The sequence below is a fragment of the Zootoca vivipara genome, chromosome 1, assembly GCF_965207765.1.
Source record: "Zootoca vivipara chromosome 1, rZooViv2.hap1.1, whole genome shotgun sequence".
Lineage (NCBI taxonomy): Eukaryota > Metazoa > Chordata > Lepidosauria > Squamata > Lacertidae > Zootoca > Zootoca vivipara.
The window spans coordinates 55,819,675-55,843,497 of NC_142582.1; the positions used below are offsets into that span (position 1 = coordinate 55,819,675).

A 23,823-nucleotide genomic window follows, 5' to 3' on the forward strand; every position below is an offset into this window, starting at 1 on the left:
GTAGCTATAGAGCTCCCATTAATCTGCAAACACCTGTGCATTTCTGGAAGTGTGTGTGTGTGTGACTCCACTGTTACAGCACAGGCATCTCAAGGGGTCTCCAGAGCACTGTCGTTTCTTGTTGTGTTGGATGAGTTTCAATTGGGAAGGCTCAAGGACATGAACAAGGTGCTTGGATTGGTCAAGGCAACCACTTTGGTCCACTCTTAGTCCCTCTTGGCTGATAAAAGGCAGCAGGGAGGGGACAATTATTAATGCCTCTTTGCAAGAGGAGCTGGTCCCTGCCTGCTTGAAGAAGGCAGTGGTTAGATCTCTCCTTAAAAAGGCCTCCTTGGATTCAGAATATCTAAGTAATTACCAGCCAGTTGTCAGTTCTTGTATGGGTGGTTGCCAACCAGATCCAGATGCTCTTGGGGGAAACTGATTTTCTAGATCCATTTCAATTGGGCTTCAGCACTGGCGGAGGAAGAGGGGTGCAGGGGAACGCAGTGCCCCCGGCAGCACGATCCCGGTGGGGTGCCATTGCAGCTGCCCCCCCTCCTGCACCGGGCGCCATGCCCCTGTGGGCGGTGCACCATGCGCTGGGACGCGCAACATGCCCCTGCGGGTGGTGTGCCACGCCCCCAGGATGCACACCACGCCCCTGCCTGCTCTCCTCCCCCACTGGGCTTCAGGCCTGGTTGGGTACAGAAACTGCTTTGGTTGCCCTGTATGATGACCTCTGCCAAGAGAGAGAGAGAAGGGAAATGTGTCCTTGATAACTCTCATCAATCCTCTCTGTGGCTTTCAGGACAGTGGTATCATTCTGGAGCGGCTGTCTGACTTAGGGGTGGGTGGTACAGCTTTGTGGTGTTTCCAATCCTATTTGGTTGGTTGTTTCCAGAGGGTGATGCTTGGGAAATGCTATTCTGCCCCATGGAGTCTTCAATGTGGTGTTCCTCAGGGTTCAGTCTTATCCCCCATGCTGTTTAACATCTACATGAAACCACTGAGTGGGGTTATCCGGAGGTTTGGACTATGTTGTCAGCAATATGCAGGTGACACACAGCTCTGCTTCTCCTTTAGATCTGCAGGTGTGGCAGTGGATGTGCTGGATGATTGCCTTGCCTCAGTAATGGATTGGATGAGAGCCAACAAACTGATGTTCAATTCAGATAATGTTGAGGTGGGTGGTTTCTAGACCAGATGGATGGGAGGTGGCCCCAGATCACTCCAGTGAGTGAAAAAGCTACGTGCTCTCTGAGGGAGCTTTTTTCACTCACTAGAGAAATATGTGACTAGGGATGGGTGGTTTTTTTATTATTATTCTCTCGGTTTCTCATTTCTGCAGCAACTTGCATTTTTAAAAAAACCTAATAAAAATTCATCTGGAATTTAATGTGAATTACTCTTAATACAATTTTATACACAATTTTGACTAACACACAATTGTTAGCAAATACGTTTCCCCAATATAATACAATTGTCTTTGTTATTTTCATTTTTATGCACACTTCCCCCTAATGTATCTATTTTCGTAAACAATGGTTGAAGAACTGACTTGCACAAGATTCAAAAAATTGCAGGTGTCAAAGTATGACTGTGTTGACTTCCAGTCTGTCGCGCTGGCGGAGAGAAGTAAGATAGGTAAATGGTTAAAAAGAAACTTTGGAAACTGCAATAATTAGTGATTGATAAGGAACTCAAGAGGGGGAAATGAGGAAGTCCGAAATAGTTGGATTAGAAATGGGAGAATATGATAATGTTTTATGCCTTTTTATTTTTAATTTGGGTCTTTTTCTTTCTTTTTTCCTCTATCTTTCCTTCACTCTTTTATATATAATGAATAAGAATGATTTAAAAATAAGGTTATGAAACGTGAGATAAGATGTAATTTTATGATATCTAGATGAGATTTAGAAATGGTAAGAGTTAATTATAAACAAGGATAGTAAGAAGGGGAAGGGAAGATGCTGGAAAAGTAAGAGGGGATATACATTGTCTTTTTTGCATTTTGTATTTTTGTATCTTTTTTTAAAAAAAAATCTTTTTCTTTTGTTTTTCTTTTTCCCCCTTTTCTCTCTATGTAAAATTCAATAAAAATTATTTTAAAAAAACAAAGTATGACTGTGTTTCAATTCTTGTATTGTTTTGCAGTGGGCAGATTTGGCTTTAAATGCAAACTTTAAATTTCTCGCCCAACCCTACCTGTGGCATAATTGTTGTGATTATATCTCCGCATTCTCTGCTCTTAATCCTGCTGCTTGCAAAAGGAAGCAATATTACTCTGGAAGTGATCAGTGATGGTGGCTGGCAAATATCAAACTTATGTTGTGGTGAAGCTAAGACTCTTGCACAATGCAGAGCACCCAAAGATAAATGGCTTCTATGTACGTGACGTGGCTGTATTCATTAAAGCAACAATTATTCACTTGCTCGTTCTCCCAGTTCTGAGGTCTCGTAGGTGTGAAGGATACACAGGCATGACGGAAAGGAAGCCAAGGGGAGGAGCAGGAGAAAGTCAACTGTTTTGAAAGAGAAATGCCTGAAGCAACAGAATGTCATGAGCAATTTGGATTGCTGCAACAGGTGTGTGTATCTACAGTATATAAACCTGCCTGAAACATGAAGCAGGTTGCTCCAACCTGGATAAAGAGTAGCTAGCTGGAAAAGCTGGCGCTGCACTGTCAGAATGCCTCCACAGTCAGGCACTGTTCTAGGGGGAAAGGAACCTTGCTTAGACGCTCCACAGCTTTTCACCTGGGAGGAGATAGGACTCCGCTCGGGCAAAGGGAACTCCAAGGAAGAGAGGTGGCTGGTCATCAACCGGAAAGTCTACGATGTCAGCAAGTTCTATTGGCGGCACCCTGGAGGAAGGCGCGTCATCAGCCACTATTCTGGACAAGATGCCACGGTGAGACCTTATTGCGGGGCAGACAGCAGTGGAGAAGGACCATCACCCAGTGGCAGAGCACATGCCTTGGATTAGGAGTAGGGAAACTGCAGCCTGTAGACCTGCTAGGGGGTCACATTTGGCCCATGAGGTCATGGCACTCTAACATCACTGGCTGGCATCAGCTGGTGGGGATGGGGCTCGATCCTGCTGGGTGCATCTTTGCCAGCATGTTCCCTGAAAGAAACACACTGGCAAAGCAGACCCTTGTAGAGAGCAGGATTGCACCCTCTGCTCAACAGCTGGAGAGGGGAGAGTTCAATGCAGGGAATGCATTGACAAAGCAGGCCCATCCCTGCAGCCCTCTCAGACGCCGGATGTCATCAGGAGTGGGATGATTGATAGATGGGTGGCCCCATCCATCTGTTGAAGTTGGCCTGAAGGGTGGAGAGAGATAAATAACTGACTCCCCCCCCCCCCCGAGTCAAAAAGGCACATCCACCCCTGCCTTACTTGGACCACATCCCAGATTCGATCCCTAGCATCTCCAAGGATCTCAGGTAGCAGATCTGGGAAAGACTTGTGCCTGACATCCTGGAGAACCACTGTCACAGCACTGTAGGCATTCAGGGCTAGAGGGACCATGGTTCTTCATATGCTAGCAATGTTTCCTTGGCAATTTTCTGTTATTGTGGGAAACAAGAGTTAGAAGTAGGATCTGAAGGCACAGAAAAGCCCACCGCATCATAAGCAGCTTGCTGGAGGAGGAAGCTAAATTCTGGCTGGGCATGGGTGACTACAGCTAGTCTGGAGGTACTTCTCAGGATAATTGGTTATAATTCTTTATACATGTCATTGCCTCCTTAAATCCCGCTGACTTCCAGGTGGTTTAAGAAGCCCAGGTGTGTGCAGGTTTACATCCTTACATCATACGGACTCAAAAGCAGAGTTATCATATCTAAGCATTGCCTGTGAGAAACTATGAGGATGTCTCCTCAGCCAAAATATTTGAGTAATGTTGAGGGAGGAAGCTAAGAGAACTGATGTAGCATCGCTGATATTTGTTGGGATTGTAGTTTTTACTCTTCTTGTTGAGTTTAACCCTGGTAAGTACACTTAGAATTACAGTCACAATTTTATATTTCACTACAGAATGTCTTAGCTTTGCAGAATATATTGGCAAGTTGTGAAATATACTAATCTGTTGTACACCTGAAATTAAAATTTAGAAAACACCACCTGAGATTGAGAATAGTGTAAAGGATGTTGAGTTTGGGATTGTCAGTTAGGGAGAGGCATAAGATAAGATAAGATAATCTTTATTGTCATAGTCCCCTTGCGGGAATAACAAAATTACTTGGTTACCACATCAACTCAGATAAAGCATTCCACATAATTCAAAATTACTACAAAACCCTAATTAAAACAGTGCAATATGATACAATATAACAAGTAAAATAAGATGACTTCAAAGTTCGGACTTTCCATTTAAGGCCAAAATCGCTCTAGAGAAGAAACTGTTCTTGAGACAGCTCATTCTTGCCTGCATTGTTCTATACGTATCTCCCTCCCGATGGCAGGAGCTCAAAGAAATGGTGACCAGGGTGCATAAATCCTAATGCAGTGATTTATGTTTTATTATGTGAAGCATATATATAATACAGCAATAAAATGAGTGGCATATTGACCTTGGTGATGTAAAGTTTTCTCATTTTGCCTTGGGGATGGTATCTTTTTCTAGCACTTTTCTTGCATGCCAAAGCAAGCTAAAGATATCCTAACCAAATGAACATTCTGGCACCCACAAAACAGGTTTATTAAAATTACATGTAACTGAAGTTGGTGTTAATTGACATGGTGCAATCCTAGAGCCTGTGGCTCTCCAAATGCTGCTGCAATATGACTCCTATTCTCCTATTCTCCCTGATGACTCGTCATGCTGGCTGAGCCTGATGAGCGTTAAAGTCCACCTAAATCTGAAAAGCCTGATGTCTACTCAGAAGTAAGCCTCACTGATTTCAGAGGGACTCACTCCTGGGTAAAGGGTGTACAGCGTTGCAGCTTAATTTGCATAAAACCTGGTGCAATTTTTGTCTGATAATTCTCATCCGCCTTGGGAGGAAATTCCCATGACAAAGAAATAGAGGTGGAGAAATACCAAGGTGCGCAAAGAGAGAAGAAGAAGAAGAAGAAGAAGAAGAAGAAGAAGAAGAAGAAGAAGAAGAAGAAGAAGAAGAAGAAGAAGAAGAAGAAGAGTTTGGATTTGATATCCCGCTTTATCACTACCCTAAGGTAGTGGCTAACAATCTCCTTTCCCTTCCTCCCCCACAACAAACACTCTGTGAGGTGCGTGCGGCTGAGAGACTTCAGAGAAGTGTGACTAGCCCAAGGTCACCCAGCAGCTGCACGTGGAGGAGTGGAGACGCGAACCCAGTTCACCAGATAACGAGTCTACCGCTCTTAACCACTATACCACACTGGCTCACAATGCAGTGTTCCAGTTGAAGGGTGGGGTTCTTTGAGAAATTCACATGTCCCCCCCCCGCCCCCAGTTTTAGTCCAATCATGCCCCCCATAGTCTTTTAAATGCAGCAACCCAAAGGGGCTCTGACCCAGCATGTAATTTGAGCATTGCCTCACGGGAAAAGTCTAGACTTGTGCCATGGGTTGCCAAACGTCCGGATTTTCCCGGACATTTAAGCAATTTACAGAAAGCGTTTAACTAATAATGCAGGCACTCAAATTTATGCACAGCCACCCTCACAGGGATCCAGAAAGTTGTGGTGGAGTCACACTGCCTAAAGGCGTCTTCTTTGAAGCGAGTAGCCAAACCAACTGTTCCCCTACTAAGTCCTTGGCCACCTGTTTAACACCCACAGGGTAATACGAGCAGGAGTGTCACATTGGCTAAGAGTTGCAAACATCAACTGCGTTCTCACATGTCTATCACTCCTTCAGATCTCAGAAGTAGTTGCAGCAGGTGCCAATGAGTTATTCAGTTCCAAGAAGATTGAGGCAGGCAGCCCAACTCAAGTTATAGATTTAAGGACTACTATTAAAAGGCTGGAACATGTCGATTATTTAGTTTGCCATATTTCTACCAACATTAGAGTGTGTGGGCAGGAGAGGATGTCAGTTGGTTTCTCTACCTCAGGCAGAAAAGATGCACTGGGTTCCTTCTGGGCAGGGGGGGAGGAATATATCCTCTCGGTTCTCTTGCTCTTCCAATCTTCCAATTGATTCTCCACATTTCTGCAGGAATTTACAATTATTATTTTTAAAATCCTCATAAAATTCTTCAGTGGTTTTGACCAGTGCCATTTTTCTGGGGAAAGGTGCCGGAACTCACCATGAACGTCTCTCTTGTTCTCTCAGAATGGCAGGTGCCGGAACTGAGTTCCAGTGAATTCTGGCTTAGAAAAATCCCTGGCATTGACTAATGTACACATGTTGTGATGCATTTGTGCATTATTATTATTATTATTATTATTATTATTATTATTATTATTATTATTATTCTCCACCCATCTGGCTGGGTTTCCCCAGGCACTCTGGGCGGCTTACAGCACATGTAAAAACATAGTAAAACGTCATTTTACTATTTATGCTATTTACATGAACATATTTATTTGTATGCACACCTTAACCTGATATATGCATCTTTGTAAATGTTGTTTGGTTCAAGAATGACATTGCAATATTCAGATAGGTGTGAATTTCAAAGGACGGCTGCATTTTGTTTATCGTATTATTTTGGAAACTGTGGGTTTATAGGTTTGAATTTAAATGCGAGCTGAATTTAACCCAGTCAGATGAGTGGGGTACACAAAATAGATAATTACTATTATTACATATTGACTTCCTCCCATATCCTTGCCTTCCTCCCATATCCTTACAACATGGACATGTGGCTGATGCCCGCAAGTAAGAATATCCCTCAGTACGACATGTGCGCACCATGCCCATTAAATCTCCTAATCTGATATGCCTTCACACTGTGTTTGTACCTCCTACTGGAATGGACTGGCTTAGGCCACAAGGGCCATTTAAAGATTCCTGGGTGTTTACCTTAGTGAAGACCTCACTTGGAAAAACAATATAACTCAGGTGGTTAGGAAGGCCCAACAGAGACTCCATTTTCTCAGGGTCTTGCGAAAGAGCAATGTTAAACAACAATTGATGACCTCCTTCTACCAGTCCACAATAGAAAGTGTCCTCTCATATTGTATCACAGTGTGGTACGTTGGCTTGACAGCCACGGACAGAAAGTCTTTACAGAGGGTGGTGAACACAGCACATTATATCATGGGCTGTCCCCTGAGCCGGCTAGATGACATCGCAAGGGATCGTTGCCTTAGGAGAGCGAGAAAAATTCTCAGGGATGATTCACACCCCGGCCAGCACCTCTTTAATCTTCTACCCTTGAGCAGGAAACAGTTTCTATCCGTGAGCTGCTGAATGGAAAATAATATAGTGCAACTGACTTTCAGGGTTGGTGTGTTGTGCGACAAGCACACAGAGTGCAATGAGATTGGGTGTTTGGGGAGGAGGCTCAGTTAATTTGCTGGCACCTCTTCTGAGTGAAGGCAGCCAATAAATTGTTGTTGTTGATGATCTTTACTATCAATCTTGGACCTCTAGTTTCTGTTAACTCATTTAACAGGAACTGTATACCAGTCTTGATTTGTGAATCACTGGCTTCACAAGTACTTACAGCAAAACATGAAACTTACTTATCAGAAATAAAATATAGTTGTTCATTATTATTATTTTTGTTGTTGTTGTTGTTGTTGTTGTTGTTGTTGTTGTTGTATTTATACCCCACCTTTTTCCCTGAGGGGACTCAAGGCAGCTTTAAAAAAAAAAAGAACCACTAAAGGCATAGAAAAAACAATAATTAAAAAACCATAAAACACTGATAAAATTAAAACTATATACATATATAAAATCTATTAAAACCATACCAATAATTACAATATAAGTAGCACAGCACCAGCCCTTTCATTAAAAGCAACTCATTTCATCATAGGGTTCCATGAAGAATATCCTGCCAGATAGTCCTTTCTAGAATGACCAAAAATAAAAATAAAAATGGAATGATCAACCCAGAATGAGCTTAGTGATCACTTACTGTCAAAAGTTCTTCCTGATGTCTGGTCAGGATATCTTTCATTGTAACTTTAATCCATTGGTTCAGGTCCTACGCTCTGGAGCAGGAGAAAACAAGCTTGCTCCATCCCCCATGTGACAACCCTTTAGATATTTGAAGATGGCAATCATATCTCCTCTCAGTCTACTCTTTTCTAGGCTAAACATACCCAGCTCCTTCAACCTTTCCTCATAAGGCCCTTGATCATCTTGGTTGCCCTCCTCTGCTCACATTCCAGCTTGTCAACATCATCCTCAAATTTTGGTGCCCAGAACTAGATACAGTACTCCAGGTGGGGCCTCACCAAGGCAAAACAGAACAGTATTATGACTTCCCTTGATTGGGACACTATACTGTACTTCTGTTGATACAGCTCTTTTCCCTTTTTCTTTTGCGGCATCACTTTGTTGACTCATGTTAAGTTTGTGGTGTACTAAGACCCCTACATTTTTTTACATTTGTGTGTGTGTGTGTGTGTGTTTAGGATGCCTTCACCGCTTTCCACAAGGATGAGGACCTAGTAAAGAAACACCTGAGCTCACTGCTAATTGGGGAGCTGGCACCTGATCAACCCAGCTGTGAACCCACCAAAAAAGTAAGTTTTCCATGTGGTGTGCATGGCAAAAGCCACTGGACTAAAATGCTTTACACGTTCTAATTGAGCAAAAGCACATTGTAGATACCAAAGAACTTAGCTGCAGGATTTCCCTTTGGTGGCTTAGGCCCTATGGATCCCTAAAGGGTACACTTTTCATGATGCTTTAGAACCTCAATATTGCTCCTCACCCCCTGTCCCGTGGTAGACACAGCCACCATGGAAGAGACAACCATAGACTTGTGCAACTGGGTAGGTGGTGGAGGGATCTGGTTGGATATTTAAATCTCTCTGCCTTGATCCTTCACTAAGCACCTGCCCACTCTTCACTGGTCACCAGTAAGGTTGTGTTTATGGCCCTGTCCATAAACCTCAACGAGTTGAAGGGTGAAGTCTAAAATGAGGAGATTTCCCGCACAATTTAGAACCCTGCAAAACTGAGGATCTAGATCATGTGAGGAGCAAAGGCATTCCCCACTTCAGATTTCATCCTCATGGAAAGAGATGAGGATAGCAAATGCGAAGACAGGCTCTGGCAGATGGAACGGACAAGTGGGTCTAATGGTCAAGAAGGCAGAGAAGGAAAACTCTGGTCCTCAACCTCTGCTGCCTTGTGGGATATCTTTGTTAGAAGGAAAGGCTAAGGAGTAAACCCTAAACAGATCCAGAGTGGAGTCCCTAAGATGGTTGAATGGTGTCTTATATGCCTCATTGTGGCAACTCCAGCAACCAAGCTGATGCCAAGCGTGTTGCTCTGTTTTCCTTTGGACCACATCAGCGAGGCTGAGAAATCAGGATCTTGATGTCTAGGCATTCCATTGTCTTTCAAGATAGACGGGTACCAACAACAGCACAGGAGGGATCTGGGTACCAAAACCTCAACTCTTACCAAAAATCCACTCATTTCATTACACTCCTTGAAGTTAAAGTGGAGAGAGAGCAGAGAGAGGTTTTCCACTGCCCCTGGTTAGACAATGCCCTGAAATCATCATGCCCCTCTTATCTTAGAGTCCTGTCCCATCCCGCCCCCTGTTGAAGGAGAGCTGACCAGCTGGCTTGACCTCTCTGTTACCACCGTGATTTCTCTAGAGAAAGCGTAGTAATGCTACAGTTTGAATCAGATGCCTGTACTTTGTGAAGGGGGAACTTAACCATGGTCACTTCTCACAGGATATGCTGATACAAGACTTTCGTGAGCTGCACAGCACAGTGAAGAGATCTGGACTCCTGAAGGCCAGTTACCCCTTCTTCACCTTCATGTTTCTGCATGCTTTCCTGATAGATATTGCATCCTGGCTCGTCATCTGGTACTTTGGAAAAACCTGGACCCCTTTCCTTATTGGTGTAGCATTGTTCACCATTGCACAGGTAAATGTGTCTGCATTACTGGGTGCAGCAGGACTTGGTCTGGACTATTCTGGACCAGTTCCCTGTCTTAGTGCTTTGTCATATCCTCACCCCCCCCTAAGCATTTGACAAACCTTGTGGAATTTCAGCATATCATAGTTATTAGCTAAATACTGCCTACCGTGACTTTCACACCCCTACTAAATGAGTTCTTTTTTTACTGGGAGTTATCAGGGTTCAAACATGGAAACCTGAGCACACAAATTTAATGTTACTAGCTAAAATTGGTATAGTTTATCAAAGTGGGAGTTCAAGGTACCACTTAAAACTACAGGTAAACTTGCACTTTTAAAAGCGTGCTCTGCTCAGCAACAGGCAAAAGCTACTTATTTTTTATTAAAAGTTTTAAAATAAGAAAATCTCCCCAAGGAGTTAATTTGTAGTCAACTTATTGCCCATTGTCCAGTCAATCAACATCCACTGTTCCGGACTACTACTCCCTTTTTCAAATCCCTACTTTCAGGAATTTGAGCCATACACCTGACCTTACTGACTGCAACAGCAGCTGGGAGGAACTAGCCAGGCATATAAATTTAGAGTGGGGTTTTCACAACTTGGGTCTCCAGCTGTTTATGGACTACGACTCCCATCATCCCTAGTTTAGCAAGACCAATGTTTAGGGCTGGTGGGAACTGTAGTCCAAAAAACAGCTGGAGACCCAAGTTTGGGAAACACTGATTTAGAGCAACCTAGCAAAAGGAGCTAGCTCCACAAGCTGCAGGGAGCCACAGCAGACAAGTGTCAAAGCAAGTTAAACAGCCAGGCAAATTCGGCAACAGGGCCTGGAAGCCAGAGTGCACTATGCTGCCTGACCTTTCCTTGATCTAAAGAAAACCTGCCCTGAGAGAACTTCTCCAGAGGTGGAGTGATCCTAGTAGTGGGCGTTTTAACAACTGGGTGTGTGGTCAGTGTGTAGGCATAAGATTAATTGCTTGCCTGATGTGAAGGTTGTGGATATCATCTGTCACCTAGATAGCGTAGTAGATAGTGATGGGGAGGATTCAGAGGTTGCGGTGCACATTGGCACAAATGGCACGGGGAAATGTAGTTGTGATGTCCCAGAAGCAAAATTAGGATTGTTTGGTAGAACTCTGAATGCCAGCAGCTCCAAGGTAGTTTTCTCTGCAATGCTGCTGGTTCCATGTGAAAGGCCAGCTAGACAGGCACAGCTTTTTAGTCAAAATGCACGTGGTCTCAATGTGTGTAAACAAGTATGAAGTGATGCCTGTCAAGGCAAAAATAAAATAAAATTCTTAATTTCACATGCATGCTCATGAGGTCTGAACTGGTGGAACTGACTATCTAGGAAGGAGACCTTGGAGTCACAGTAGATTGATAAAGATGTCAATCCAGCATTTTCTTCTTTATTTTGAGGCAAGAAAAGTCAGTTGTTAACAGAGAAATAGCAAAAAGTTGCTTCATTGGAAAGAGATGCTGGCACCCTTTGACGTTATGGTAGTGCTGTGTGAATTGCTTTTCTAGGAATTCCCACACACACACACACACACACACACACACACACACACACCCAGCTGTTGACCTTGAAAGGCCAGTGGCCATTTGGTAGAGCCATTTGCAATGGAATGGGTCCTTATCATAAATATTATGCCTGGCTAGTATGAGAAGTGAAGACCTGTGAGATTGGCCTTGTTTACATAGTTGTGGGCCTTTAAAAGTTACATCAGCCCTGTGGGATGAATCCATGGACTGTGTCACTGTGGCTTCCACGATGCTACTGTAATACTTAAAATCTTCCATTTCATTGTTCTGTTGTGTTTGAACTTTTATAAGCAATATTCATGAGGCAAGCCTTTTTTATTATGCCACCATGTGAACTGAGGATATATACCCATGCAGGAAGGCCTAGTGCCCTTTTCTATAGTACTAACTTCATGGGAACCAGTTCTCCTCGGGATGAAAGTGCCCAGGCTTCCTGCCAATTTCCGTTGCAAATGTGTGGGGAACTAAACAGGGACAGAGTGCGTAGGATAGCTGCTGTTGCTTTCCCCAAGTCTTGGTGAAAGAGTGAGCCATTTGTTCCTACTAACCCGCCTGTGGAAAATAGCCTATCAACATGTATTGATATTGCTTTTTTGCTTTCCAGATCCAGTATGGCTTTCTTCAGCATGATCTTGGGCATGTTTCCGTCTTTCAGAAGCCCAAGTGGAATAGACTGGCTCACCACATTGTGGCAGGAGTACTTAAAGTAAGAGCCTCGTACCGAGAGTGGGGTTTTCCCTGCTTAGAACTAATAGAAGCTAAGCAGGAATAGACTCAAACTTCCCGATAAATTCAGTTGGGTAACTTCACTCTTGATACTTTCATTGAATACTTTGTTGAACAACTGTGACTCTCAGGTCAACATCAGAGTTGCCATTTTGGACAAATTTTTTTCCCCAATTTGTGTGTCAGGAATAAGCACATAATGTAGTTTCCCCAGCCCTACCAACATGAATAATGAAAAATTGGTGGGATTTTCTTTTTATTCTGTGTGCAGGGAGGGCCCCCCAGCTGGTGGAACCATATGCATAACCAGCATCATGCCAAACCCAACTGCTTCCGCAAGGACCCAGATCTCAACATGCATCCACTCCTGTTCAGCCTGGGGAAGCCGCTCTCTGAGGAGGTGAGTAGACAGAGGAATGCACGCCATGAATAACAGACGCAGTATCTTAAAGCCATGGTTTGGTTTAGCCTTACGTGCAAACATGGCCATGGAAGCCGATTTCATGTTGCAAACATAATATCGTAGGCTTCTTTCCTGAATCAAATTTTATAAGAAAAAAATATGTACAGTGACAAAAGGACAGCAAAGTTGTGACCTATGTTTAACCGCACCGCTTCTGCTCTCCATTTGCAGCTTGGGAAGAAGAAGAAGAAATACATGCCTTACCAGCACCAGCACAAATACTTCGCCCGTGAGTCTCTCTCTGTTGTTTGCTACCATCAGCAAGGCTGTGCCTCTTTGGGGATTAGGACCGAAGCATGTTAGATCAGAGGCTGGAGGTTCTGAATAAAAATATGCTATAGGCAAATGGATAGATAGAAGAAATGTTAGCTTTACTAGTGTTACATAAACCCCAGTCTCTGAGCAGTGAGAGATTTCAGGCTCCCAGCTTGTATCTTAGGGTTTGTTTCTGCAGAATGAAGATCTCTGGAGATGGGGTGGCATTTCCCCACACATTTATACAGGCTGAGCATAAGAAAGAAACTTAACAGCATCAAAACACCAGCAGACCCACCCCCTCCAGTAGATTACGGGGGGGGGGGAACCAATTCCACAAAGCAAGTCAGGCTGCTCCGTCTCTTTTCAGCTTCAGTTTCAAAAGTCTTGAGGTTTTTGTTTTTGTTCTCTTTCTCAGACACACACTTTCATGACTTCACGTCCAGTCAGGGCAGGAAGGATGAAATTCAAATACCCTTGAGCTCCTATGGCAACAAATCACATGCGCTAGGCCAGCTCCTCAATTATGCCAAGCTTGACCATTTTTTAAAAAAAATTAAAAAATAATTGTCCATTTCTACAAATGCAAATCATACAGCTATAGAGTCACAGGGCTGCATGGGATCTTGAGGGGACACCCCTCCAACTTAAATTTAGCTCAGTATGATTGCTCCAGAATTACCTGGGAGATGAGAAATACCCAGAAATACCGTACTTGGGTGGCTTGGATAACTTGGTTAATACAACTGAAGGAAAATACTTCTCTTTGTTTTATGTTTGCTTCCCTTTTTGTCCATAGTCTTAGCCCCGATGACTTTCGTTATATTTGTGCAGCTGATTATAATACGCTTTGCAATTCAGAGGAAAAAATGGATGGTGAGTCATCTGTTTCCCCTATGGATAATAACATAATGGTGGAATGCAGATGTGGAATGCCCGCACTGCCTACAGCTAGCCACCAGAGTTGCATTAGAGAAATCATTCTTTTATTCCTGTGTCACATGAGTTTACTTTAATGAATAAACAGAGAAAGAAATCCACTTGGCCTGTGTATGTTGGAGCCAATGTCACTTTGGGGAGTAGGGTTGCCAGACTCAATAGAGGACAGGACTTCTGTGCCTTTAATTTCCCTGCTCTCTTTTGAGTCTAGAAACCTTAAAGAGAAACCAGCAGGCCCTTTGTTTTAATTTCCAAGCAAAGGGTCTGCTGGTTTCTCTTTAAGGTTTCCGGACTCAAAAGAGAGCAGGGCAATTAAAGGCACAGAAGTCCTGTCCTCTATTGAGTCTGGCAACCCTATTGGGGAGGGTGGAATAGATCTACAGTAATCAAGAAGACCCATATCCATGAGATTTTCATTTGTTCATTCCTTTGATTTGTTATTTGTAAGGCATTTATATACTGCCTTTCATAATATCCACCCCGGTGCAGAATCATGTGCCCCATCTGCACTGATACTGATCCCCTTCCATACCATGGAGGCAGTTCTTCTTAACATGATACAGTTCCCTGGGCGTTTCCAGACATGCAAACATTTCTCTGAGTCATATGGCATCATGGCCTTTGTAGCCATCATAATTGCACCACACAAAGGCAGCCGTTTTCAGTTGTTTTCATTGCCTTAACCCAGTTTTCTTTGGCAGGAGTTTGCTTTCATTGTGTTCTACAATATCCGCGTTTGTCTCATGTTTGTTCCTTTAATGGGATTTAAGAGCTTCATGGCGTTCTACTGGCTGGCCAGGTAAATAAACTGTATGCAAAACTCTCGTGGGTGGGGTGGGCCGGGGGGGGGGCTGTGCATGTACAAAGGGCTTTCTTTGCATCTCCAATTATCCCACCAGCGTGAACAGATCCATCATGCAGATGATCTCCCCTGGCCTGGCCTAGGGAAGCAGTCCAAGAAAGTGTCCATCAGCTACAAGAGAGACTGTTCCTCTTCCCCCTACTCTGCATTCAGATAGTTAAAAAAGTAAAATACAGAGATGGGTGGAATTCAGCACCATGCTATTACAGACATTTTGCCTGCACAAAGTACATCAGCTTGTGAGATGGAACAATCCCCCTCCCCTCCCCCCACATGCTGTTCTGGGGCTACCTCTGACCCCTCCAAGCTAATGTTGGGGGGGGCATAAGTGGAGGGGGAAAGCCCTGCTGTGCAAGCAGAAATCCTTGCACAAATTTATTACATTTGTTGAGTAGATTTCGCCCTATATGTTTCCAGCATTATATTTATCACCTGGTGTTGTTGTTGTTTTTAAAAAAATGGAAACTTCAGTATCCGTGCAATGTTCTTCTGTGACAAAAAGGTTCATTCACTGACATAAGAGGCTGCCTAACTATTAATAGACTCCTCTGGAGTTAGCAGTGCCAATTCGATGAAATACAAACAATAGGAGACATCTCCAAGGCAAAGATACCTTGGATCTGTAGTTTCTCACATCTTCCAGGCTCTTAGTGAGGCCTTGGTAAAACTACAAATCCCAGAGATATCTGCACTGGAAAATTCCCATAAGTAAGTCTGCTGGGCCTAATGAAGGCCCATGTAACATCTGCTCCTCTTATTCCCTTACTCTCATCACTCCTACGGGAGCAGAAAAGGAATAAGGCCTTGTAAGCGGAAGGAGGATGTAGAAAAAAACTTGCTTTGAAAGAATTCACCCATTTCATTCTGTATGAGGTGTTATTGGCCCATCTGACAGAATGGCGATGATTATTGTTGTGGTTGTTCTTGTGTTGATCTACCCAGGTTCCTAGAGAGCACTTGGTTTCTCTGGGTCTCACAGATGAACCACATTCCCATGACTATCGATTATGATAAGAATTTGGACTGGGTGTCTGCTCAGGTGAGTTAATATGTACTTTTTCCTCCCAGAGACAATAACTTTCTTTCATCTGATAGGTCCGGCCATCCATTTGCGCTTTCAAGTGCATGGCCTCCTTAGAAAGGGCAAGGTTACATTTCCGTTGAGGAGAGAGTGGTTCAAATGGCCACGTTGCCATGGTCACATTTGGGTGGGGTTGGTTCTGGAGGTAGCTGTTCCCCTTTGTACAGGGCCATTTAATGGTCTGTCTCCTTTCTTGTTCTCACTTAGCTCGCAGCGACGTGTGATGTGGATCAATCCCTGTTCAATGACTGGTACACGGGGCACCTGAACTTCCAGATTGAGCATCAGTGAGTATGTGACATATGGAAGGGAGACACTGGTACGGGGTGAATGTGTCTGGGAAAGACCTTCATGAATACTCATATTGCGTGGGAAAGGGTTAGGGAACTTCAACAGAGGTGGGATGGCTTCAGCTAACTGAAGGTTCTGCCACTGATTTGTTGTTTACATTCCCATCCCACCTTTCATCCAAGGAGGTCAAGGTGGTGAGGAAGGTTAGGCTGAGAGCCTGAGACTGAATCAAGTCACCTCCCCCAGCAAGGTGCATTTGAACCCTGGTATCCCAAGTCCTAGTGCGGCATTTTAACTTCTACACCACACTGATTCCCCATTTCTTCCTCTCTTTCCACAGCCTTTTCCCAACGATGCCTCGTCACAATTACTGGAAGGTGGCTCCTCTGGTGAAATCCCTCTGTGCTAAGCATGGCGTTAAGTACCAATGCAAGCCCCTGCTCACGGCTTTTGCAGATATATTGCAGTAAGTTCAATTGATGGCTTTCCCCCACCTGCCTTGTACCACCACCACCCCTCCAGCCCTAGCAGCCTTTTCGAAACCCTGACTTTAGGAACAGCAGAACCAGCTGGGAAGAGAGAAGTTGTGTAAATTGCTTTTAAGTTGTGTAAATTGCTTCTCAGGTTTGCATTGTGTTGATATATGCGCTGTGGTCCACTGTTATTTTTATTTATTATAGTTTAGATATTATTTATCTAATTTCTGTTCAGTTATTATTTGCTGGTATTTAATTGTCAACCTAGCAGTTCGAACGCACATCAAAATGCAAGTAGATAAATAGGAACGGCTACAGCGGGAAGGTAAACGGCGTTTCCATGTGCTGCTCTGGTTTGCCAGAAGCGGCTTTGTCATGCTGGCCACATGACCTGGAAGCTATACGCCGGCTCCCTCGGCCAATAATGCGAGATGAGCGCGCAACCCCAGAGTCGGTCACGACTGGACCTAATGGTCAGGGGTCCCTTTACCTTTACCTTTTAATTGTATTGTGTGCTATCATATCCTAATGGATATCACTTTATTGAATATCACTTTATTTGGCTTAAGTTGCAAGTTATGTTTTTATTATGACACTTTTGTATTGGGTCAGATTGTGTTATGAGGTGTGCAATCTTTTTTGCTTCTTCGCACCGCTTTTTGTTTCTGTACACTGCCTTGTGTATAGAATCATAGAATTGTAGGGTTGGAAGGCACCCCAAGGGCCATCTAGTCCAGGCATCCCCAAACTGCGGCCCTCCAGATGTTTTGGCCTACAACTCCCATGATCCCTAGCTAACAGGACCAGTGGTCAGGGATGATGGGGATTATAGTCCAAAACATCTGGAGGGCCGAAGTCTGGGGATGCCTGATCTAGTCCAACCCCCTGCAATGCAGGAATCTCAGCTAATCTCAGCTGCGGCAATACAGAAAGGCGGTATGCAAATTAAAAGTGAAATTAACAGCACAAGGAAGAAAGACAAGCACTATGAAACTAAGCTGAGGATGGTTACTGAGAGCCCTTTTCTCTTTTCTTTTGCAGCACGCTGAAGGAGTCTGGGGAACACTGGCTGGATGCTTATATCCACGCGTAAGGGGAGAGAGGACTTTGGGGACGAATTGCCTCGTGCTGAACTGTGATCTCCTGTGCTTCCTCTTCCCTGCCGCACACACCTTGAGCTCTGATCTCTGAAGCTTTAGGAATTTGAGGTGGGGCTGGAGCTGAACTTGAGCAAGAGAGAGAAAGGTGGCTTCTCTGCTGTCTTGCCCCTTTCTGTTTGTGGGGGGATGAAAAAAGGAAAAAGAGCCTTCATTCTGCTTTGAGACATTATGAAGAGACAGGGAAAGGGAAACAGTGTTTTGCTTTCTCTGTATTCAGCCCACCAGCCGCGGCAAGAAACAGGGCTAGGCGGGGGCGCCGGAGCAATCACCGCACCACGCCGGCCGGGCGCCCGACATGCTTAAGACGGCCCTGTCTGTATTTCCACCTGCAACAACAGTTTCAAAGGTATAGAAGGACATGCAGCCTGCCAACCATTCTGAGTCCGTACACCCTGATCGGTTCCTTTAGTAGACTTTGCATAGTCCTTTAATTGTCTCAGGCTCCTGACTCTGGGGTTGCAGCGCTCACCTCGCCTGGTAGGCTTTCCAGCTCTGAGGCCAATCTCTTCTTTCCCCTGCCCTCCCTTTCCAGTTTTTCCTCCTCAATGGAGAAATCCAGGGTTGTGCCATAGCTGTTATTGATCTGCAGCAGCACCATGCTCTTTTGAAACAAAGACACGAAGCACTGAAGACAGCTGCTGTTTTTGGGAGACAGTGTAAACCCAGAGGTTTTGCCTCCAGATAATGTGACAAAATACATAATGACACAACTAATGGCACAAATCCAACGCGTCCTTATTTTGGGGGTGGCCACATTTAGCTTCCAAACTGATAAGCACTCAGTCATTCAAGTTTCGTAATAAAGGGAACAATGATTAAGCAAGATCCAATTTTCTGTGCTTATCAGAAATCTTTTCCTTAAGTCCTAAGCAGGCTTCTTGAGCAAGCAAAGCCACTTTCCATTTCTCCCAAACTAAAGTTCTTGCCTCTCATGATAATATAGTTCAGCTTAGCATATGAAGTTGTCTGTACATGAAGATAATTGAATGAGACGCCTATTCTGGGCGGACTTGCCTTCAGAGGTTAGATGGTGGCAACAACCAGACAGAGGCAGGCCTTCTCCATGACGCAACCCTGATTAAAACTCCCTCCTATACTCTTTTTTAAAACAAAAAAATCTTTGAGGTGCAAAAAAAAAAAGTATACTTTTGGCAACCAATGGCACCATCTCTCTAGCTCTTTTAATGTCGTCGCTGCTATTGTCTTATTGTATTATATTATTAATTTATGTAATTTTGTTGTAAATTGTCACCATGAAGTCCTTCTATGGTAGAAGAGTTGTAAATAAATAAATTAAATAAATAAATTAAATAAATATAAGTAGCCTGCAAACGTGAATGTATGCTGTTTTGAAATTGATGGAAGAAACAACTTCAGAGATGGGCATGGTGTGAAATGACTGGGGAGACATGCACGTCAACAACGGACGTTTGATGTGACTGGGTACCATAGTTGCTGCTGTGCGAGATTTTGAAAGTAGATAACGAAATTTAATTCAAAATTTAAAGACATCTTTCTACAAAAAGAAATCATAAAAATTCAAACTGTGGTGTGAAAACCTTAAAAAAAAATAATCTAGGGGTACGTAGGATAATTCATTCATTCCTTGATTGCATACTGTGGATCTCATAGTCTTGGAGCCAGCTGCAACCACCAGCCATTCTGTGCTGTATGAAGCAGTACAATTATTTTGTTTGTCCTGAGTTTTCCAACATTCCGCTTCATTGAATGATTCTAGTACCGGTACCTGTATTATGAGAGACGGAGAGAAATGTCTCCCTATCCGCCTTCTCAGCACTGTGCATAATCCAGTAAGCCTTTAACATGCATTTCCCCCCCTAAACTACCCTATGTTATAACATTTCCTCATGGAGTTGTTCTTGGGGTGGATCTAAACTCAAGTTTTTAACGTTAGGAAAGAGTTACGGAAGGGTTGTGGTAACACAGAGGGACAAAGGACGCATTGCTCTTAATGTTCTTAATCTGTTATTAAGAGCAACCAGCAGCGTTTTGATGAAAATAAACCGACGAGGTAAGAAAAGCAATCTAAATTACAAGTACGCCCTATGACGTTTTAGTATGATATATCTACAGTAATATTATTGTACTAATGTTAAACAGGTCAGGGTAGATTCAGCCTTGATCACGGCATTATGATACAGGTATCGGCATTTTTATTCTCAGTCCTTTTGATCCTAACATGAATTTCACCTTTTTGACGGCTGTTGCACAGTGTGTCAACTAAAATAGCTAAAAAACTTCATTTTCTTTCTCGATATCTTGCAAAATAATTTTTTTTTAAACTCAACTTTTTTGTCTGGATTTTCACCTTTTGAAATTTGGCAGCTGTGACAAATTGAAGCACTTTTAAAATGTTTATTTCTGCCCGGCTGGCAAAGAGTTAACCCACCTCCAGCCTGACTGACATAGAACTCTGATGGGGGCGGGACTGTGCCCGGTTTGAAAGGAGGGAGTGTCGGTTTGGTCAGTTAGGAGGGAGAGGGAGGAAGGTGTGGTGTGGTGTTATGTGGTGGCTTGTATGAAGACAGTTAAGAGGCTAGGAAAACTTAAAGTTAAATGTTTGACTGAGTTTACTTTGTACAACTGGAACAAAGCTAATTAATAAATGACACGTTAAAGAATCACTTATGGTTTTAACACAATAAAACTTCATCTCTGTTTTTGCCAACAACAAGAGGTCCGTCTGTATTTTTCCAGCGAGGTACCAGGACTCACAGCCGTGGTGACTCAAGAGAGGGCAAAACTCACCTCAGGCAGGGAGGTGGTGGTTTGTGTCCTGAAGTTACACGGAGGAGGCTTAGAAGGGTAACCTGAGGTGCCAAGAAGTTGCCAGAGTGCATAGGGCAAACTTCTACAGTGGGGAATCCAACTGAGGGAGACCCTTTACTGGAGGCAAGAGGTTATTCCGTGGGACAGCCTAGAGTTCCTTAGGGTACCAGGTCACGCAGGCTGGAAGGCTCTCCTTACTTAGAAACCCATTAGTAAAAGGGGTTTATTTTTGAGGCGGCAGGACCAGAGGGTGGGTGTTTTCCCCTCTGGATTCCTGTGTTGCAGTGATAGTAAGGGAGAGTGGGACCAGGGTCGTCACATTTTTGGTGGCAGCGTCGTGATCGAAATTCAAAGCTCACGCGCCTAGTTTGGTTTGAGTCTGTCAGGATTTTCCTGTGAGGAAAATGACTCACGTAAGAAAACCCAGAGAGGCAAAAGGAGATGAAAGAACGGAAGGGGCTGAGGGAAGCCCAGATTCTCAGGTAGAACTTATGAAACTACGAATTGAGATGGCCAGAATTGAAAGTGAAAGGGAGAGGGAAAAAGCTAGAATTGAAAGTGAGAGAGAAAAAGCCAGAATTGAAGCTGAGAGGGAAAAGTTAGCATCTGAAAGTGAGAGGGAAAAAGCTAGAATTGAAGCTGAGGAGAGAATGCAGTCAGAGAGGATAAGGGCACAATTAGAACAGGACAGAATGAAGCTTGAAGAGATACGTTTGCGATCAGAATTAACTCGGAGTCCAGTTAATAATGATAGTATCGCAATTAATTTAAAAAGATTCCCCAAATTTGGAAAAGACGATAATGTTGAATCGTTTCTATTTACCTTCGAACGCGTTTGTGTGGAATTTCAAATACCTGAGGAGAACTGGATACTTTATTTAAGACCTCAAATTTGTGGGATACTAAGTGAAATTTATGCTGACCTGAGGGAAGAAGAGCTGTCAAGTTACCAAGTATTTAAGCAAAGGGTCAGGGTTCGATGTGGACTCACGGCTGAACAAAGCAGAAAGGCTTTTCGTGAGGCAAAAAAGGAACATAAAGAGACTTATGCCCAACTAGCTAGCCGCTTAGATAAATTACTTGACAGATGGATTCAAGGGAGTGGAGTGAAGAACTTTGATGAGTTAAAACAATTAATTTGTTTAGAACAATTTTTTAAGCAAATCCCTAGCAATTTACGTTGGTTCTTGAGGGATAAAAAGCTGAAAACTGTGGCAGCGGTTGCCGAGGTCTTAGACGAACTACAAGGTGATTTCAATGAAATAGCATTCCCAAAACACTCACAGAAGGGTAATCCATGGAGAAACAGAGAAATTAAAGACAGGCAAGAAAATTTTCCTGTCAGGGAATCAGTTTCTGACAAGACAGGGTCTAAGAAAATCACTTGTTTTTTCTGTAATCGTGAGGGCCATGTACGTGCCAGGTGCCCCCTGCTGGTTAAGTCGCAAACTACACCTTCTGCAGCTAAACAAGTAAAACTGGTAATGCAGTCTCAGGAAAATAGCTCGCCTCAGACAGAAGGCTCAGAGAAAGCGGACAGTCCAGCTGAGACTACTTCTAAGGTCTTACAGGTCTGGAGAGCTGAGCAGGAGTGCAACCAAGATTACATGGAGCCAATTGAATTAAATGGTCAGTCTTGTTTAGGTTTGAGGGACACAGGAGCAGAAGTCTCACTTGTCAAATCACAATTTGTTCCAAAGGAGCAGTACCTCAAGGGTCAGTCCTATAGTTTAAAAGGCATATGGGGCCCACATTTTGAAGTACCATTAGCTGAAGTTGATATTACCTACAAAGGATTTTGTGGCAAGTGGAGAGTAGGAATCCTAAATGAATTGGAGGTACCCTTTTTAATAGGGAATGACCTAGCTAGTCAGAAGCACCGTATTCAAGTGATAACTAGGTCACAGTCTCAAGTCACTGAGAGTAATCCTCCTGCAGTTATAGAGACACCCATAGATCCTGGTGAGGATGAAGGGCTGATTAGCGTGCCAGTGATCCAGGAGCACGGTGCCCAATTCTTGAGTGATCAAAAAGAGGATGAAACTATAAAAGAGCTGTGGGGTAAAACACAAAGTCCTACTGCAGAAGTAACTGTGGAGAACCCCTGCTTATTTACCACCATTGAGGGAAGACTGTATAGAATTTCTAGGAGGAGGAAAACTGCTGCTGTTTGGGAAAGGAAGAAACAGTTAGTGTTGCCAAGAGCTTACCGGTTGCAAGTGCTACAAATGGCACACGACGCACCCTCAGCAGCGCATCTAGGCATTAGAAAGACTAGTGATAGAATCCAAGCAAGATTTTGCTGGCCTGGGATGGGCAAAGACATCAAAGAGTATTGCAAGTCCTGTGTGATCTGCCAAAAAGCAGGCAAAAGAGCGGACAAAACGCGAGGCTTGTTACAGTCTATTCCTGTAATTACTGAGCCCTTTTCCAGAGTAGGAGTGGACATCCTCGGGCCTATCTCCAGAGTTACAAAAAGGGGGAATAGGTTTATTTTATGCCTCGTGGATTATGCTACGCGCTATCCAGAAGCAATACCTCTAAAGGACATTGACTCAAAGACTGTAGCAAAAGCCCTCATGTCGGTGTTCCTAAGGCTGGGATTCCCCAAAGAAATTATAACAGATTTAGGGACATCCTTCACGTCCAAGACCATGGAAGAGCTTTTAACTCTTTGTGGAATTAAGCATGTTAAAACTACGGCTTATCATCCACAGTCGAATGGCTTGACGGAGAAATTTAATTCGACCCTGAGCCGGATGCTAAAAACCTATTCCATCAATCATCCTAACGACTGGGATGAGAGGCTGCAACACTTCCTATTTGGTTATCGCGAAGTGCCGCAGGAGAGCACAGGGTTCAGTCCTTTTGAACTCCTATTTGGACGACAGCCACGAGGACCCCTAGACTTGATGAAAGCAGCGTGGTCAGGGGAGGAGCAGATCGACAGCCCTGATGTTGTGACGTATCTACAGGAGCTGCAGAGCGACCTCCAAGAGTTACGGGAGCAAGCTGCTCACAACTTGCAGCAGGCACAGCGTCGACAGAAGCAGGTGCGTGCCTTTATAGGAGCTATAGGTTATTATAGGCGTTTTATCCCCCAGTTCAGCACTCACGCGGCTGTGTTGAGTGACTGCACGAAGAAAAGCCGCCCGGACAGGATTATCTGGACCACACAGTGTCAACAAGCTTTTGAACTTTTAAAGGCTGCTCTGATGACAGAGCCCATTTTAAAAGCACCTGATTTCTTTTGCCCT

General features: G+C 43.8%; 1 protein-coding gene across 1 annotated transcript; it reads left to right on the forward strand.

The window, feature by feature from the left end:
• Positions 1-2,560: 2,560 nt before the first annotated feature.
• LOC118089041 (acyl-CoA (8-3)-desaturase) lies at positions 2,561-19,096 on the forward strand. Its single transcript, XM_035123400.3, has 12 exons — positions 2,561-2,893; positions 8,506-8,616; positions 9,787-9,984; positions 12,128-12,229; positions 12,521-12,649; positions 12,884-12,941; positions 13,767-13,843; positions 14,608-14,705; positions 15,711-15,807; positions 16,057-16,136; positions 16,481-16,606; positions 17,658-19,096. The coding sequence occupies exons 1-12, from the start codon at positions 2,672-2,674 to the stop codon at positions 17,707-17,709; spliced, it is 1,350 nt and encodes a 449-aa protein (XP_034979291.2). The 5' UTR covers positions 2,561-2,671; the 3' UTR covers positions 17,710-19,096.
• Positions 19,097-23,823: the final 4,727 nt, after the last annotated feature.

Excerpts from the sequence above, each read along its gene's own strand:
- LOC118089041 (XM_035123400.3), top strand. The coding sequence starts at position 2,672 with ATGCCTCCACAGTCAGGCACTGTTCTAGGGGGAAAGGAACCTTGCTTA. Across the intron at positions 12,650-12,883 it reads GGAAGCCGCTCTCTGAGGAG|CTTGGGAAGAAGAAGAAGAA; the intron begins GTGAGTAGACAG and ends CTCCATTTGCAG. Across the intron at positions 14,706-15,710 it reads GCGTTCTACTGGCTGGCCAG|GTTCCTAGAGAGCACTTGGT; the intron begins GTAAATAAACTG and ends TGATCTACCCAG.